At 50.4% G+C, this 18,778-nt stretch overlaps 1 protein-coding gene across 6 annotated transcripts in view; it reads left to right on the plus strand.

Moving 5' to 3' along the window:
* The window catches only part of CUX1 (cut-like homeobox 1), a 460,382-nt gene that overhangs the window by 376,948 nt on the left and 64,656 nt on the right, over window positions 1-18,778 (plus strand). The window contains exons 16-20 of one of the 6 annotated variants that reach the window (XM_006859667.1): window positions 30-95; window positions 1,328-1,429; window positions 4,032-4,861; window positions 7,034-7,199; window positions 7,709-7,765. The exons of the other annotated variants lie outside the window; for them this stretch is intronic. Of the exons in view, the coding sequence (XP_006859729.1) occupies window positions 30-95; window positions 1,328-1,429; window positions 4,032-4,861; window positions 7,034-7,199; window positions 7,709-7,765 (1,221 nt within the window). The remainder of the gene's footprint in view (window positions 1-29; window positions 96-1,327; window positions 1,430-4,031; window positions 4,862-7,033; window positions 7,200-7,708; window positions 7,766-18,778) is intronic. 6 annotated transcript variants of the gene reach the window in all.

Genomic DNA, 18,778 nt, shown 5'->3' on the forward strand with positions numbered 1-18,778 from the left:
TTGTTCTTACCACACTTGTTTTTCAACAGAGAATCCAGGCCAGAGCCTGAACAGACTATTTCAGGAAGTACCGAAACGAAGAAATGGGTCTGAAGGTATGTTGCAGGCAGGTGTCTTTCTTTGCAGTCGGTAACTTAGGAAGCAGCATGTCCTCAGCTGTGTATTTTGCTTAAAACTGTGCAGTGTGATTCTGGCCTGGAACCTGATGAAAAAACAGCTAGTAAGTATAAAACAAAGCACGGGTTCAAGTACTCACGTGCCCTTCCTCCTGCACTGCCGATCCCAGATTTACGGGCGTGCAGTACAGGTGAGAAGGGGATAGCCCCTAGAGAGTGAGTCCCAGCCCCGGAAGACTCAAACCACACCCTCCAGTTTTCTCTGAAGCACGCATAAGAATAGCAGTGGTTGCTCTGAGAAAAAGCAGGGGACGTGGTTAAATGAGATACTGCTGCTTCCTCATGTGCTGACGTCTGAAAGATGTTAGAGGTTCTCCAGAGCGGACCTCTTCCAAATGTCATCTGTTTTCCCACGGACCTTGGCAAGGCAGTCCCCACTGCGCTCTTTGGAGCTGCGTCTGTAATGGGCCGAGTCCCGGTGGTATACTCATTTTGAAATGCTTTCATGTGGCAGTTCATATTTCGTAAATAGTGAAAAATTAAAATTCCTGGACAGCTTCCAGAAGGATCTGGGGCCAGCCCCTGGGCTGCAGTGGCTCTAATGTGTCTGTGCATGATTATTCTGCAAAGCATCACCGTGTGACTGACAGGAGGATTCCAGTCCTTGAGGGATTTCTGCAGACTTCTCTCCTTGTTCACAAATTTTTTAAAAACACACTGTGATAATAGATAAGAAAATTGTTAGTCTCTGCCTCTGTATCATAGGTGTTGATAATCAGCCTCAACTCTTTTCCTTTCTCTCCCATTCTCCCTGTTTGGGATACCAGCCTCAAAGAACTGTGCAGTCTAAGTATAGTCCCAAGTCAAAGGAGTTGCTGTTGTTTTTAAATGACTTATGAGAAAGTCTTCCCTTCAGATTTCTCCTTTTTTTATGTGTGTCTATATACTGATGAAATGATGTGTTCTCCCTGATACTAACCCATGGGGGCAGGGTCATCACTTGTAGACTAATATGTACTACGAGGTCGATGAAGCAGGAAACCTGCTATGACTTTGCGTCCACAGCAGGTACAGGGACCTAGAAGGCCACACCAGCCTCCTTGCCATGCCTAGCCTGTCCATGGGCTCTGTGTCAGAACACCGTCTTGGTGCAGCGCTGTGTTTTATCCCAGGTGTGGCTTTGGTGTCATTGGTGTGGCTTCTCCCTGCAGGTAACATCACGACCCGGATCCGCGCCTCCGAAACCGGCTCTGACGAAGCCATCAAGTCCATCCTGGAGCAAGCCAAAAGGGAGCTGCAAGTACAGAAATCAGGTGCGGTCCCTCTCCTGCTTCCAAACTAATTAAAAGAATTGTCAGGGGTCTGTGGGTCAGCAGTAATTAACTTTTAAAAAAAAAACAACACAATGAATATATGTTTTTAAGCACTTTGACAGTTGCAAAGTGGAGCAGGTCTGTTTAACATCTATCTTACTCATTTTTTTCTAGAATGTCATTCCCTAGCATGGACTCAGGAATGCTCCCCTAGCCTGGAGTCTCCTTTTCAGTGGCTAAATTTATTTAAGCCACTGAAATTAGCTGATTTAACCACTTTAAGACTTAAATTAGCTAATTCGGTTGGTATCAAGTGTCTGCCTTAAACTCAGTGCAGACTTACTTGGATAGTGTCAGATCTGGAAATGAAAAGTAGCCACTTGACCCACATGCAGCAGAAACAAGAATGGATGAAAGGGGGAGTTCTCAAGCCGCTCGGTGGAACTGAGCACTGCTCAGCAGGGGCAGAGGAGCCCTGGTGGCACAGTGGGTTAGGCACTGGGCTGCTAACCTCGTTAACCATTTGCACCTCCCAGGGACTCCCCCCTTACCGGCTTTCCCCCCGTTGGTCTTTGGTGACATGTGTCGCACTGCAGAACCAGCTCAGAGCTTCTGATGGGGAGGAAGCAACATCTAGGGGATCCCCTGGCTCCACACTCCTGCCTGCCCGGGGCCCCTGCACCGTGCACCTGGCCTCCTGGCTGGCAGCCACAGTAGCCAAGCACAAGCCACCACCACCTCGTCACTCACACCACACGTCACACCACCTGTCGGCCCAGCTTCCTCTAGGGCTCCCACCTGCCCAAGATCGTTCAGCACCTGAGTTCGGGACTGCCGTCTGAGAACCAGGCTGGGCTGGCCATTTCCACCGACACTTTCCTGCTCAGACTGTCCTTGCAACAACCTGGGGAGATAGGTTTTGCAGTCCTGGTATTCTGAATTCTGAAAGTCAGGCTCAGAGTTCAAATAATTAAGCCAAACTCATTACATGGAGAGAAGCCCAACTCCACCAGCCCTTGCCCCAGTAGAGGGGAGCCCCTTATTGCTGCCTGCCTCCTTCCAATGATCCCAGACCCACAGGGAGCTCCTGGGTGGGATCTGAGGCCTGACAGTGGACGGAGCTTGCTCAAATAGGGAAGGGTTACGGGTTATGCCCACCTGCCTCCTGGGGGGGGCTATTGACAAGGCAAGCAGACCACGTGGAAAACACAGCTAGATGAGGCCGAAGACTGGGTCCAGAATCTGGCTCCCTTGATTGCCTATTTCCTCCTTGAGCCTCAGTTTTTTCATCTGCAAACTGGTGCATTGCAGGGGTGCTATGGGGTCATTGGAATGGGAGGAGGGAAGTCCCCCCCGTAAAGCAAGTACCGGAAGAGGTTCCCTCAGGCACGTTTAAACCAGATGAAGAGGCAGCGTGCATGGTTTCCTCACCAAGTACTGCTAGGGAGTCGATTCCAACTGGAGGGTTCCCACGATTGTAAATTGTTACAAGAGCAGACTGTCCCATCTTACTCCCGAGGAGCGACTGGTAGGCTTGAACCACCGACCTTGCAGTTAGCCGTCCAGTGCTTACGCCACAGTATCCCCAGACAGGAAGGCACATTATGTGGGAGTGTGACACAGAGGGGAGAAGGTCACAGGGTCATGGGCTCCGAAAGCATCAAAGCTGGAGCACCTCCAGGACCATCCTGCTAGTGGCTGTAACTAGAGCCTCACATCACCGGCGCCCAGGAGCAGGCTCAAAACACAGATGCTAGGCCAGGGCTGAACATGGCCGTGTGCATGTCAGCAAGCCCAGGGGGTCAGCTTGAGTCAAGAGTCATTGAGCTAGTAGTGGGTTGGCATCCCAGTTTACAGGTGGAAATGCTGAGGCCCAGCTGTGTTGGTAACTGCCCCAACGTGGCAAAGGCCAGGGACCTCCCACTGTCTTCTCCCCTGCCCTGGGAGAGGGCCCCCATTGCCGGCCAACCTCTATGACCCACTCAGTCTCACCCAGATACACTTGTTTGTCACTGGGAGACTCATCGCTCAGTACAGTTGCCAAGGAAAGTTCTTTCCCCAAACTTTGACAGGAAACACTAGAATTTTGGAGTCCAGTACACAAGAATGTGGAGTCCTGTTGTGGTGCTGTAGGATAAGCACTGGACTGCTAACCACAAGGTCAGCAGTTAGAATCCACCAGCTGCTCCTTGGAAACCCTATACGGGAGTCGCTATGAGTCAGAACCGACTCAACAGCACTGAGCAACAACATGTGAGAATATGAAGTTTAAAATTATCAGGGAAAACAAGTTCAGATGGCATGTCACGAAAGCATATCCACACTCCCCACTTTACCCCACTCTGCAATGGTGTCGCCTTCTGCCTGACTGTAATGGGGACAGATCACAGGGCAGGAGGGTCCCTTCTCTGTTAACACTGCTCAGACACAATCCTGGGCTGCTTCCTCGATGGGAGAGATGTGTCGGAAACATGAAAGGCTGTAGGTGCTCCCAGACAACCCCCTTGTGTGGTAGGCGGGTTAGATGGAAGTTGGCGGGAGGAAGCCTGTGCTCAGCCGAAGGCTGGCCGCCACCACTCATCACGGTGTCTGCTCCCCGCAGCTGAGCCGGCCCAGCCTTCTTCCACATCCAGCAGCGGGAGCTCCGATGACGCCATCCGCTCCATCCTGCAGCAAGCCCGCCGAGAAATGGAGGCCCAGCAGGCCACCCTCAACCCTGCCTTAAAACCAGAACCACTCTCCCAGACAGACATCGCCATCCTGACCCCCAAGCTCCTGTCCGCTTCACCCATGCCCTCTGTGTCCAGCTACGCCCCCATAGCCATCTCCCTGAAGAAATCCTCCTCGGCGCCTGAGCCCAGTGGCTCTGCCCTACCAAACCCCTCAGGCATCAAAAAGGAGCCCCAAGACGGCCCCGGGCCTGAACTTCCGGGAGCTGCCGATGCCCAGGGGGTTCTGAGACACGTGAAAAGCGAGTTAGGTCGCAGCGGTGTCTGGAAAGACCACTGGTGGAGCACGATCCAGCCCGACAGGAGGAACACGGTTTCCTCTGAGGAAGTCAAGGTTGAAGACCCCAGCGGTGGGAAAGAAAAGGCCAGCAGCAGCCAGGCGCGGGCCGAGCGCACTCAGCTCCAGGGCCCCTCATCGTCGTCTGAGTACTGGAAGGAATGGCCCAGTGCTGAGTCACCATACTCCCAGAGCTCGGAGCTGAGCCTGACTGGAGCCAGCCGCAGCGAGACCCCTCAGAACAGCCCTCTGCCTTCCTCCCCAGTCGTGCCCATGTCGAAGCCATCCAAACCCTCGGTCCCCCCGCTGACCCCTGAGCAGTATGAGATTTACATGTACCAGGAGGTGGACACCATAGAGCTGACGCGCCAGGTGAAGGAAAAGCTGGCCAAGAACGGCATTTGTCAGAGAATCTTCGGGGAGAAGGTAAGGGGGTCTATGTGGGGCTTGCGTTTTCCCATGTCTTTTTACTGCTTAAAACCAAGTATCTACCTGGGGGCTGTGGCCATCACTCTGGAATGAACCCAGGAGCCTCGGGAAGCCTCTGCTCCCACAGGTGACCGAAGGGCTGATAGGGAGATGTCCCAGCTCACTGGTGACGTCCACAGAACTCATGGCAAGCCAGACTCTGGACCCAGCCCCCCCGCCTGCCCGTCCTCGCCTGGAAACCCTGTCATACTCTGCGGAGGGTGAGGGGGCGCAGATGAGAAAACTGAGGCTCGGGGAAGTTAAATCCTTGGCCCAGCTGTTGGTGACTGAGTTCAAGCCAGCCTCTACTGCCACAGCTCAACGTCAGTCACACGTGCAGACTGGGTGACCACAGAGAGGTGGCCGGTGTGCCAGGTGATCAGGGCACTGACAGGCTATGAAAAGCTGACGGGTACCTTTCTGGTGTCGTCCTGAAGGCGCCTGGAGGGGTGAAACAATTTGCTCAGGAAGGCACAAGCAATGGCAGCCCAGGTGCAGCTGTGCAGAGTGGGCCAGGCTGGGCCCAGAACTTACCTGGAAAGAGTGTTCCCCCATTTCCTTAGCTCATGATTTGGGGGTGAGCTTCCAGATCCTTTCTGTTCTTGGCACTTGGATAATGGGGGTCTGCCATGCCTGTAAGATACAAAACATGGGCCATGTGCAGGCAGGCCTTGTGCCTTGCACACCTGTCTCCTTGTGCTCCCCAGACACTGTGTCTTGTGAAGGGTTGCGGTGGCCCAACATCGAGCAAATCAGTAACATGTTTCCTTCATGTCTCCGTGCCCATGGTCATTCTCACAATACTGCCAGCTCTTTCCCAGAATGCCACATCACACCTAATTGGCTATGCTGTTGTAGTTGTTGTTAAGTGCCGTCAGCTCGGTTCCGACCCACAGCGACCCTATATAGCGTTTCCTAGGAGCAGCTAGCTGGTGAGCTTGAACCACCAGCCTTGCGGTTCAAACTGACTTTGCAGTCCAGCGCACTAACCCGCAGCACCACGCCAGGACTCCGTCACAGACTATAGTATAGTGTACAAGTAACTTTTATAGGCACTGGGGAGCCAAACAATTAGTGCGACTGACTTTCTCATGATCCTCACTGTATTGCAGAGGTCTCTCTGTAGCAGTTTTGGTTTGGGATGCATAGTGAACTGCTCAGCAGAAGGCCCCGCTCCCCTCAGGAAGGTACAGCCACCTTCCTGAGACGCCCGTGGTACCAGTGGCCTTGTCCCACCTTTTGTTTTGGGTGCCACAAGCCCCTGCCATATCCAATTGTGAACTCTTTGTCCTGGTTTTTGCAAAAGGGTGACTAGAAACAAGGCTGAGAATTGAAGGCCCCTTGGAATGTCGAATTTAGTGTTGTAAAAATATCGTTGGAGAACATTTAAATAGACATGTGTGCTCATGCCTTAAATTTAGCAGACTTAGCAATGCTGAGCTGCTGTGGGCCATGAGTGCCGCCTGCTCTGGAACCTGAGAACTCTCCAGGGTGTGAGGGAGGCTGCGCCTGTGTCCTCCTGGGGGTGGGGAGACCTGTGCTATGCACGTGGATGGCCACACGTGAGAGACAACAAGGAGCCTTGCACACACATGCAGCCTGTCTGGGGTCTGCAGCCACCTCTTCAGGCAGCCTCCCTGCACTGAGCAGAGTAGGGTCAGAGATGAGCCTCCTATTGAATGCCAGCTTGCCCCAGCTCAGCAGAGGGACCAGGTATCACCGCAGTCCCTGTTCCTGTCCAAAGGGACCCTCAGCCCTGCCCCACAGCCTTTCCTGGCACCCCCCAGGCTAAGATCAAGGTGATTCTAAACGCTTCTTCCTCAGGGCATCGGGACCCCCAGCCCTGCTGCCTCTCCCAGGTTCCCCCTCTTGCTGTGAGCTGAAAGCTATGATCAACCTGTGGCCAGGGTGTGAACAGACTTGCCCTTGGCGGTAAGGGGGTCTCCAGAAGTGTCTGCCCCATGCCACCTGGGGCCCTCCTTCAGATGTGGCCTGTTCTCAGAGTCAGCCCTGGAAGTCAGCTCCACCTCTGCCCAGCCCCAGCATGGGGCTTGGTATGACTCAGTCATTTTGCAGCATCTCACTGAAAACCTCATACTGACAGCTCTGTGTCTTTGGTTACCACTCAAGGTGCTGGGCCTGTCCCAGGGCAGTGTCAGCGACATGCTGTCCCGGCCGAAGCCGTGGAGCAAACTGACTCAGAAAGGCCGCGAACCCTTCATCCGGATGCAGCTCTGGCTGAATGGCGAGCTGGGTCAAGGCGTCCTGCCCGTCCAAGGGCAGCAGCAAGGGCCAGGTAACTGCAACCCTGCCCTGGGCTGGACTGGAGCAGAGGCTCTGTGGGGAAGATGGCCCACCCCAGTCTTAGCAAGAGCCAGGGAGGCACTCAGGAAGCAGCCAGCCACGTTCTCAGCGGCTGACTGATCTTCAGAGACAGAGAGCTCCTCCCTTCTTCCCTGCCCATTGCCATAGGACTACCTTTAGTTTTTAGGAGAGAGAAGATGGGCCTAGCTAATTTTTATAAGCAGCAGAAAATGAGTTACCAATTAAGAAAATGCTGTTTATACATAAATATGGGGAAAAGTCAAGTAGCTAAGGCAAAGAGCAGGGAAAGGTAAACCAGTCAGAGGTGAAGGGTGGGCAAGAGATGCCTCCACTGCTCACAAACCTGTGAGCAGCATCTTTCCCTGCGTGCAGCCCATCCCAGCCGCAGTCAGGAGTGGGACACTCCCCTTGGGCCACGCGTTAGGGGTCTGGAAACCCTTGGGCTGTTTCCTCATTAATTGTGGTCTTTTTCTTGTTCAGTCATCCAGTCTGTGATGTCACTGCAGGACCCCCTGCTGCAGGGCAGTGTGAGCTCAGGTAACTCGCTCTTCCGGGCTGCTTGCTGGGGCGATCCGTGGCCTTTCCTGTCCTTCTCCCTCAGGTGTTCAAGGTGTGCCTTGCTCTGAACTCAGTAAGCGGGAAGGTCAGCACGATCCTACTGACCGCTGGACTCCTGCTGATCTGATTTTTAGTGGAGACTCACCGCTGCCTGCCTGAGGCTGGGGTCTTTCATTGACCATCTGTACTCTGGGGACTTCTGTTCTAATGGGGGGAAGGGGGGACGGGCAAAGACCAGGTATGCTCATGCATGGTTCTCAAACTGGGTCACTGGGGGAGTGGTATCCATCTGGAAGCCTTTGTCAAGAAAGGTTTAGCCTGAGAAGATGGGCAAGAGGAGGGGCTGGTAGGAAATGACAGAGGACTTCCTGGGAGGACCCCCAGCTGGGCAGGTACATCCACCATCAAGAGCCCTGTCTGAGGACTCCTCACTGGGCACCCAAATAGTCTGCCCCCGGCCCCTTTACTCTGCAACTCCCTCCCATCTCCTCCTTCCTGCTCGTAGTCATTGTGTGCCGTGGAGTCGGTTCCGACTCATAGTGACCTTGTACAGGGTTTCCGAGGCTGTAAATCTTTATGGGAGCAGAAAGCCTCATCTTTCTCCCGTGAACAGTTGGTGGTTTCAAGCTGCTGACCTTGAGGCTAGCAGCCCAACTTGTAAATAGCTGGCATCGTGAACTGTTTCTTTTTATTCCTTTATTGTTCTAAACACATTGATTAGTCTCCATATCCCGTACATGTACTGAAAACACAAACAAAGCTAAGTGAGGCGCGTGAAGGCTGCCAGCTTGCTGGAGGTTTTATGATGGGGATGTGTGTAGTGCTGGGACAGCTGGGCGGCTGCGGCTCTATGGCGACAGGACCCCAAGCCCACGCGCAGCATCTTCCATCAGAGTCCACTAGAGGGGATCTGTGCTGGAGGTGTCCCGCTGATTTTGACCAAGTGGGAGGCGGAATTCTGTATTGGACTCGAATCTTTGGGTTCCTTGACTGGAAATCTAAATGGAGTCATTGTCCTGATACCGTGTGGCCAATTGAACTGAGCAAGTACAGGCAGGGCCTTGATTACAAACATGCAACTTATGGGCAGCTCCTACTCGACCTACTCAGTGTGAACAGGTTCTGTCGTGGTGGACAAAGCAAAACAGGATGAGACCTGAATTTGTACAGTTTGGGCGATTCGTCATGTGCACCGAAATGGTAAAATTACAGGTCAACTTTTTGGAAACCGGAAGACTCAGAAAAGACATAATGAGCCTTGTCAGGCCTCTGAGGAGTGAGACTGGACCATTGGGGGAACTAGGGAGGGCCGCACATTCAATGCATTGTGATCTGACGCCATCTTTGAGTGGGGCGTTGCCATCTTTGAGTTGGGCAGCACAACTTTAGCTCAAGATCCGTTTTATGGTTATGGTACATTTGCCCTCATGAGAATAATCGAGCCAAATTCTTCATCACAGTCGCCTTCACTTGCTGCATATGCAGCTGTGAGGCCATTGAAAAGGCTCTGAGCGTTTTCTTACACCAAAGTAAGGCTAAAGAAGTCACAATCATGATGCGCACCTTTTCTGACTGACCTGCACAATTAGGAACAGACCTTGTTTGCAACCCAGGGGCTGCTTGCATCGGAGACCTTACGCAGTTCTGACTCATATTCAAAGCACATATGAATGGGAAAATATGAATGTAGTTGTTTGTGGTGGAATTTTTGCAGATGTGTGCATGAAAAATTAGACTGGCTCACCCTGCTCTCATGGAAAGCTGCTCTTCCCTTAAACTCTCTGGGAGTATTTGCTGCCCATTCAAGGCAGGGCTGAACTTGGCCAACTGTGACTAAAATTTTTTCGATCAAAACCCCTTGTTCCTGAATAAAACAGGAAGTCTCTCAAAATCCCAAGTCTGTTAGGACTGATGCCAGAACCTTCTCCATGTCCAAACAAGTAAGTCCCTGAAGAATGATTTCTGACATTTTATTAGAGCAGGTAATTGCCACCATGCTGGGACATTCATACAAGGGGCCCATTTACAACCTGGGCAAAACACTGCGGGCTCCTAAAACGAAAACTCAAAACCAGTTACCTTGGACTCAATTCTGACTCATGGCAACTCCTAAGAGAGCTGTAAATAATGTATATTAAAATAAAAGTAACTTGAAACTCTTGAGGAGTCTGCAGATTGGAGGCAGGAGAAAGGAGACAGCCCCGAGCCTCTGGATAAAAGGGGGAGCACAGTGGAACTTACTAGTGGTTTTGTGACAAGGTGGCAGGCAGGCTCTCCCGTTGTCACCCTGGCAAGAGGGAGATTGAAAGGAGATTGCCTACCCAGCATCCCCGGTAATAGTCAACGATAAGGAAGCCACCAGAGAAACAATAATTACAATGACTGTCAAGAAAAATATTTTTTATATTGTAGGAAAATTTTTTAAATATGTATATCATGACAGTAGCTAAGCAAAAATGTGTCTGAGGCTCAGGAAAACTAGAGGTACTTGTCAAAATGAAGAGAGTTTGTCATGTTGTGGTGAGATTGTGGTGGGAGTTTCCCTCCTGTGAGATTTCTTTACTACCACTGTTACCCTTTCAAGAGTGTTTCTAAAACTGAAGGTGGCTTTGTTCTCAGTATATAGAAGGCAGAAAGCTAGAATTATACTGTAGTGGTCAGTGTTGGTGAGTCTATAGAGGCGCCAGCATCTCTTCCATGAGAAGCATTCCGTCTGGCTCCCCCTGCAGGCAGAGCCCTAAGATTTCCTCAGGATTCTGTGACCCTGCTTTTGCCATGGCTACAGTGGAATCCATCCACAAAGACCCCAGACCCAGAGAGATGTGCTGTCTGTTGGCAGTGGTAAGTCCAGATGGCTAATCTGTGGGAGTTTGCTCGTGGCAGGCAAAGGGAGGGAGCCCCTCCTCTTGAACACTAATGAGGGGCTCTCGAAGCCCAGAACCCAGGCTCCTAAGCTGGCCTGACAGGTGGTATTACCTCTCAGATATGGAGGTACTTTGGAAGACTTGCCACCCAGCCAGCCAGTCTTAGCCCTTCAGCCAGAGGTACAGTCTCAGAGCCAGAATGGTGCTGGCCTAATGAGATGGAACTGGGCTTGGTTACCATAGTGATAAAGATGCCACGTAAGTAGGGTGGCCTCTTCACTCATCCAACCAGCAAACTGCTGACACAGGAATCTCTTTTCCTCGCTGCAGAATCCCTGGTTGCCTCCTCCTCCCCATCCAGTCCTCCTCAGTGTCTCCATTTCCCCTAATGATTTATGGCAGCTTGGCTGATCATTCCTATGATCAAACCTGCCCGCTGTCGTCAAGTCGGTTCTGAGTCACAGCAACGCTACAGGACAGAACAGAACTGGCCTTTAGGGTTTCTGAGGCGGAAAACTTTACACCAAAAGCAGATCTTTTCCCACAGAGCAGCTGGTGGGTTCGAACTACTGACCTTTTGGTTGGCATCTGAACACTTAACCAGGATGCCACCAGGGCTCCTTATTCGATGATTAAAGAGAGAGAGACTGAAGTTTCAATTGCATCATCATGTCTTTCCTCACCATTTCTGAATGTTTCCCTTTGATGAGCTAAGGTTGAGGTGTGATGGTCTTAGCATTGGGGAACCATCCGAGTCGTTAGTGACCTTGTGGTTTTTCTTGGAGGCCCAGGTGAAGAGTGAAGTGAACCAAGCATTCTGTGCCAGTCTCAAGCAACTTCTGTAAAATCATGTTTTTCAAGTACAGAACTTCAGATCAGCTAGCTGTGCATGTGTTGTATACAGTTGGCCCTTGAACGAAACGGATCGGCACTGCGCAGGACCATTATGTTACAGCTACTCACTGCATTCTAAGAGGATGCGCGTCACTCATGTGCACACTGCAATGGCAACAGGGAAACAAATTCTGGGTATAAGTGAGCCCGTGCAGCATGAACCTGTGTGTTCACAGGTCAGCTGTGAATTACATTCAGGTTTTCAACTGTGCAGGAGGTCAGTGTTCCTAACCCCCACATTGTTCAAGGGTCAACTGTAGAGTGATGAGTAGACTTTTATAGTGCTGACTTCTTTCAACGTTTTATAGTAGGGGCAGGGGGAGTCATAGTTTTACTCATGGTCATCTTTAATCTAATATGGGGAACTTCATTTGAATATAACAGTTGTTCAGGTCCTTAGAGACTGGTTCTCTGGGTCTCCCTTTGTTTGTTTTCCATTCGTGTCCCATCCATCCATAGCCATGCTGATGGGGGGGGGGGGTGGACAACAAATGCGACTTGTTTTCTCAGAGCGCAGTCTCCAGTCATTGCTTATCACTTAACAAGTTTTTTAGAGAAAGAAATCTTGAGCTGTAGATGAAAGGGGAGCCAGGGGCGTGTGTGCATGCATATGTGTAGATGTCGTTGTTGTTAAGTGCCATCAAGTCGGTTCTGACCCATAGCGACCCTATATAGGGTTTTCAAGGAGCAGCTGGTGAGCTTGAACCACCGACCTTACAGTTCAAACCAACTTCAGTGGAGTGCATCAACCTGCAGCGCCACCCTAGGCCTCCGTGTAGATAGGAGCCATTAAAGCACTTGACCTTTTTTCATTTCTTAAAACTCATTTTATAGTCATAGTACCTTGGGGTCATTAATCTTTTGCCCCTTGGGAAGGAAGGAAGAGAGAAAGGAGCAGAGAGGTTCTCCGGTCTTCTGCTGGTGGAGAACTGGTGAGGAGAGTGGCCTGAGGCCCTCAACTGTGCGACTTTCTAATTCGGAAGCATTTCATGACTGTAGACACCACGCTGGCACTACTGTGGCTCCCAAGCCAGGTTCAGCTATCTTGTCACAAGCTGAACCAGCCAAAGAACAGCCCAGCCCCTTCGAATGAGTCAGAAAATAGCTGGCTGTTTCCCAGCATGTCCGTCAGGAATGGCGGGGTCCCAGTCTTCTCGGCCATGGAGGTTTTGCTGGCTCCATGTTGCTGTCCTCAGTCCAGCAGCGTTATCAGCTGCCTCTTTGAAAAGACAGCTGCTGCCATCCGTTTCTAACATGGGTGGTCTTGATGTTGTCACTGTCCTGACATGAAGCCTAAGGGACTGTGTGCTGGGGCCATAGGAAGCCAGATTCTCAGGCCCACAGCACCTCAGGTGGGAACAGGGCCAATGGCGCTTTTGTTACTGTGTGTCATGGTCTCGTTTCCCTGGCCGCCAGAGCAGGGGGACCTGTGTACAGGCTGTGTACAGCGCTTTGAACTCTGCCATAGGCTTCCATTTTTTTTAGTAGTGACTGAAAGTCAGGATGGGGCATTTGGATAACATGTGAATTGGCAAAGGAGGAACTGGTTCCAATCCCAGAAAATGTCGTTGCCATGTCCAGAGCAGGCAACACTCTAACTTCAATGCCTCAGGCTGAATTTTGTTTTATTTTTAATTTTCTCTATCTTCAAAATAAATTAGTTAAAGTAGCTAATTTCACAAAGCCACTAAGTACATGAAAAGATGCTCAATGTCATTAACCATCAGAGGAACGCAAATCAAAACTACACTAAGACACTATTTCACTCCCACTTGGATGGCCAAGAATAAAAATTTAAATTTAACCACATACAGGAAATAACAAATGCTGGTGAGGATGTGGGCAAATTGGAACCCTTTTCCATTGCTGGTAGGAATGCAAGATGGGGCACCATTGTGGGAAACACTGTGACAGTTCCTTAGAAAACTGAAACTAGAGCTACAGTTTGTGGTCGATGATGAGTGTCGTGAAGTCGGTTCTGACTCCTAGCGACCCTGTATAGGGTTTCCAAGGAGCAGCTGGTAGGTTTGAACTGCCGACCTTGTAGTTTGCAGTCCAGTGCTGATCCTACAGCGCCGCACCAGGATTCCCAGAACTACCATATGATTCAGCAGTTCCACTCAAAAGACTTGAAAGCAGACACTCAGAAAGAGCCTTGTGCATCCCGGTTCACCACAGTGCCACTCACAGTAGCCCAAAGGTAGAACAGCCTCAATGAGGATCTCTAGATGAATGGGTAAATAAAATGTACCTACATACAATGGAATATGACTCAGCCAGTAGGAGAAAGGAAGTCTTAATAATGCTACAACTGGATTGAGATGGAAGACATTGTTTAGTGAAATAAGTCAGTCACGAAAGAGCAAATGTTATATGACTGCACTTATATAAAAGGATCACAAAAGGTGAATGTATAGAGACCAAAGTTTATTAGCGGTTACTAGAGTGGGAGGGAAAAGGCAGGTTAACAGTGACGGTTTCGTGTTGATGAAGGATAGGGTTGCACAGTTGATTATAGTAATTACTGTCAATAAATAATTGCTGTAGAAAGTTGCACTTGCAAAAGCTGTGCACTAGATATATTTACTACAACAACAGAATACCCACCGAGGCTGCTGATGTCCATCCAAACCCCTCATGGGAATGGGTTCCTTGGTTTGGAGGCTTAGGGTCATGGCTGCATGGGATGTCCCTAGTAACTGACCAAATCACATGTTTAGTGCTTCTGTTCTCCCTCCTAGTTCGTTGGGTAGTGCCTGAGGTCTTCAAGTCGTACAGGTGACCATCCAGAGCATGACAGTTGGTCTCTGTTAACTGAGCCCTGGTGTGGCACTGGACTGAGAAACCACAAGATCGGCAGTTCAAACCCACCAGACGCTTTCGGAAACCATATACAGTGTCGCTATGAGTCGGTACCGATTCGATGGCACTTCACAACAACAACATAGATCAAAAGCAAAAGGAAATTATGGGCAGTCTCGTGAGAACTGTGCAGTGCTGGGTGGAGCATTGAACTGTCCCCCACCTCAGCAGCTGGGCTGTTGAAGACCATTTGGTTTGGTATTTCAGGCCTTGACCCTGCACCATTGCTGTTAGATACCATTAAATTGGTTCCAACTGATAGCAGCCCCTTTGGTAGGACAGAGTGAGACACTTCCGGTCTTGTGCCATCTCCAGTCTTTGCTGTGTTTGAGCTCATAGTGTAGCCACTATGTTAGTTCATCTCTTTGAGAGTCTGCCTCTTTTGGGCCGAACCTCGACTTTACCAGCCATGCTGTCCTTCTCTGAGGACAGATCCCTCCTGATGATGTGTCCAAAGTATGTGAGGCAAAATCTCACCGTCCTTGCTTCGAGGACTATTCTGTCTGTACTTCCTCCAACACACATTTGTTTGTTCTTCTGGAAGTCCATACTTAATATTCTTCACTAACACCATAATCTAAAAGCATCAGCTCTTCCTTGAGCTTCCTTATATATTTATTATTCAGCCTCCTCATGCATATGAGATGATTGAAAATATCATGACTTGAGTCAGGCACATCTTGGCCCTCAAAGTGATATCTTTGCTTATTAACACCTTAAAAGAGGTCTCTGGCAGTGAATTTGTCTGATGCAGTATGTAGTTTGATTTCTTGGCTACTGTTTCCATGGGTGTTGATTGAGGATCCAAGCAAAATGAAATCCCCAGCAGAGATTTCTCCAGACTAAGACGAAGGCCACCTGATCACTCACTGTAAATATGGCGGCCCATATCCCCATCCGTTTCTTTCCTTCTTCATTGTAACCCAGCACTAGGACACTTTTATTTTCTCAACAGTGAAATCGTTAAGTAACTCTCCGTTTTACTTCAGAAAATGTCCACCTTCCCATTGGCTGCCATCTGGCTGTGTGGAGGGACCCCAGAAAACTGACTGGGCTGCAGAGTGCGGAAGGGCTAGAGCCGAGAAAGGTTCAGAGACGGGCAAGAACACCGCCGGGCTGGGAGTGTGGGAAAGACTGACAGAACTTGGGAAATACCGAATTCAGAGCCTTTCCCTGCTGCCCCCGGGCCTCGGCCTCCCCCCCCCCCCTCCCCGCCACACACACACACACCACCAAATGACAGTTAAATAGTGGGTTGTGTAGTAATGTTGACTTTTCTTTATGTAGAATATTGATGGTATTACTTTCATAACACTTGTATAACCAGAAAAACATCGGTGGAAAGGACCACAAGGAGATCCATCCTCCTTTGAAGTGACCCCCCAGGTGATGACTGAACACTGGGTCAGTTCGCTCAGTCCGCCAGGCCTCGGTTCTGCTCACCACAGAGGGCGCCTTCTTTCCTCTGGGGGAGTCTTCCTTGGGGGAAGGTGACTGTGCTCCTGACAGTGGTGGGTGGTGGCTGTAGCCCACCAGTGTCCTCACCTAGCTCATTCTGAAGAGAATTTGTGTGAAGTTCAGGGGAGAAGTCCCCCATCTAAGAACCAAGCAGGTGGACCCCCAAGGGTGCCACAGATTCATGACCAGGGAAAAGTGTTGTCTCTGCTTTGACCATGGAGTGGGCAGACCAAGGTACCACGACTTGACAACCAGCAGCATGAGCACTAGAGGGCAGTAGCAGCAGCTGTGGAGTTGGCCTCAGGCAGGCTAGACAGTTCAGAGAAATGTCTAGAACCACAGGTTGTGACTTGTGCAGCTCAGAGAACTTCCTAGAAAAGAGAGGATGACTCTGTGGCAGGACGGAGTGTTAGTCATGTGCTACGATGACCCTAAACCCAAAGAGTACATACTTTGGCCCCATGTGAGGAAGAACTTCATTCATTCCAAGGAACTGGGTGAGGGGGCTGCACAATAGGAGGAAGACAGGCCTGGAACCAGCCAGGGTGGCCAGGGGCCTTGGCTGAAAGCATTAGTAACCAAGAAATCAAACTCCAAACAGTCACCTTCCCCGTGAGCAGGAGATGTCCTCGAACCTCATCCTGAGCGCTCTATCAAGGGTGAGTGTCTCCCGGTGCCTGCTTATACCAGTCTGAGGGTTGGCTTTAGTGTCTCTGAAATAAGGAATCGATACTCTGTAAAGTTATCTCGTATCAGCTGCTTTTTAAAAATTACAGCCTTATCTCAGCTAAGTTACGATAAGAAGGGATTTGGTGGTGTGCTGTGAGGAACCCTTCACTGGTGGGGAGCAAGGAATGCTAGTCATGCAGCTGGAGCCCTGGAGGGCCAGGAGGGGACATTGAAAATTACTTGTCCAGACCACCTCTGTCTGTTGGTGGCTAGTGTCTAGGATCTTCAAAGCTTGCAAGCAGTCATCTAAGATGCAACTATTGGTATCTACTCATTCTGAGCAAAAAAAGAGACCCCCAAAGACTCTAAGAAGACACTAGTGTACAGGACAGAAAGGCTGCATGAGCCACGGCTTCCTGTACCCTGAGACCCGAAGACCTAGATGGTGCCTGGCTACTGACTATTCTCGTCAGGGCCACAACACATGGACCTTGGTTGTTGTTGTCAGTTGTTGTCAGGTGCCATCGAGTCGGAACCGACTCATAGCGACCCCATGCACAGCAGAACGAAACAATGCTCGATCCTGGGCCAACGTCACCAACGCTGCCACCCCCGAGTCCATCAATGATGCCACCTGGCCGATCCATCTCGTTGGAGGTCTTCCTCTTTTTCTCTGACCCTCCACCCTACCCAGCATGACATCCTTCTCCAACGATTGTTTCCTCCGGACTACATGTCCAAAGTAGGAGAGACGAAGCTTAGCCATCCTGGCCTCCAAGGAGCACTCTGGCTGCACTTCTTCCAAAACAGATCTATTGGTTCTTTTGGCAGTCCATGGCACCCTCAGTATTCTCCTCCAACACCACAACTCAAAGGCATCAATTCTTCTACGATCCTCCTTATTCACTGTCCAGCTTTCGCATCCATATGAGGCTATTGAAAACACAATGGCCTGGGTCAGGCGCACCCTAGTCCTCAAGCTGACCTTGGTAGCATGGGACAAAAATGTGAGACAGAACCTCAAATCCACCTCTTCCCCTCAAAACCCCAGGCCTACTGCTGAGGCTCGAGCACTCCCCGAGACCACTGCCCTGAGCTACTCTTCCCACCTTGAACTGAAACGAACCCCTGAAGTCACCGTATAGCTAATTAGCAAAGTGGCTCCAAAGTACTGATTGTCACCCGTAAGAACTGTGATCTTTTCAAAAATCACTCAGAGGAGACTCAACAGTCAACAATGACTTTGAAACAAAAATGAGGCTGTAAACAGCCTGTAGGGAAATCAGATGAATGGGAACTGCACAGCTAGACCCCAATTAATGAGAATGTCCCAGCATTGTGACAAATAACCAACGTCACCAATGTCACTGAACAACTCGGGTAGAAATCAGAAAATGTTGACTAGGAATCTAACCTGTTAGGGAAGCCTACACTGAAAACACAGTAAAGAAATATTTTTAAAAAGAGGCCCACTCATCCCCTACACGGTGAGATCCTTTACAGCTCGTCTCACCATTTCAAACATCTGTGGGCATCATTTTTGGGATACCATGTGGCACTGTAGGATGAGCACTGGACTGAAAGGTCTGTTAGAACAGCAAGGTCAGCGGTTCAAACTCTCCAGCCGCTCCTCGGAAACTCCATAAAGGGTCACTATGAGTTAGCATCGACTCGATGGCCCTTAGCATGACCCTGGTACTGGAACAGCTGAGAGCAGAGGGCGTGTGGCAGTCTTTTGGGCGCTTGTGACAAGGGAGTAGAAGAGCCCAGTCCGTCCTCCCCCGAGAGCCAGCCACACCTGCAGATCCACAAGACCTCCACAGAGGTGTCACACCACGCGGGCAGCCCACTGGATGTTCTGTATCACGGCAGTGACAGTTGTGGTGAGCCCTGCGGAGGCAGCTCATGGCGCTCTCACTGAAGCAAGCAAGCCGTGCTCCCCGCTTTTCCCACCCAGACACTCCTAGGACTGCCTGCCACCTCTGCCTACAGCCGTGGGAGGATTCCTTCACACAGTTAGACCATGTTGTGTTCAGCCTCTCACTATTGAGACTTAGATTGATTTCAGCCATAAAATCAAAGAAACTGCCCCTCACAACAACCCCCAGATGCCTATGAGCAGCAGTGACTGAACAGCCAGCCCTGCCTCTGGACGAATGACTAAACCTCCCTGTGCCTCTAACTTCCTTCTGTAAAATGGAATAAGGCAAGTAACTGTGTCCTTTCTAGATGGTTGAGAGGTGTC

Source organism: Chrysochloris asiatica, unplaced genomic scaffold (assembly GCF_000296735.1).
Source record: "Chrysochloris asiatica unplaced genomic scaffold, ChrAsi1.0 scaffold00034, whole genome shotgun sequence".
NCBI lineage: Eukaryota > Metazoa > Chordata > Mammalia > Afrosoricida > Chrysochloridae > Chrysochloris > Chrysochloris asiatica.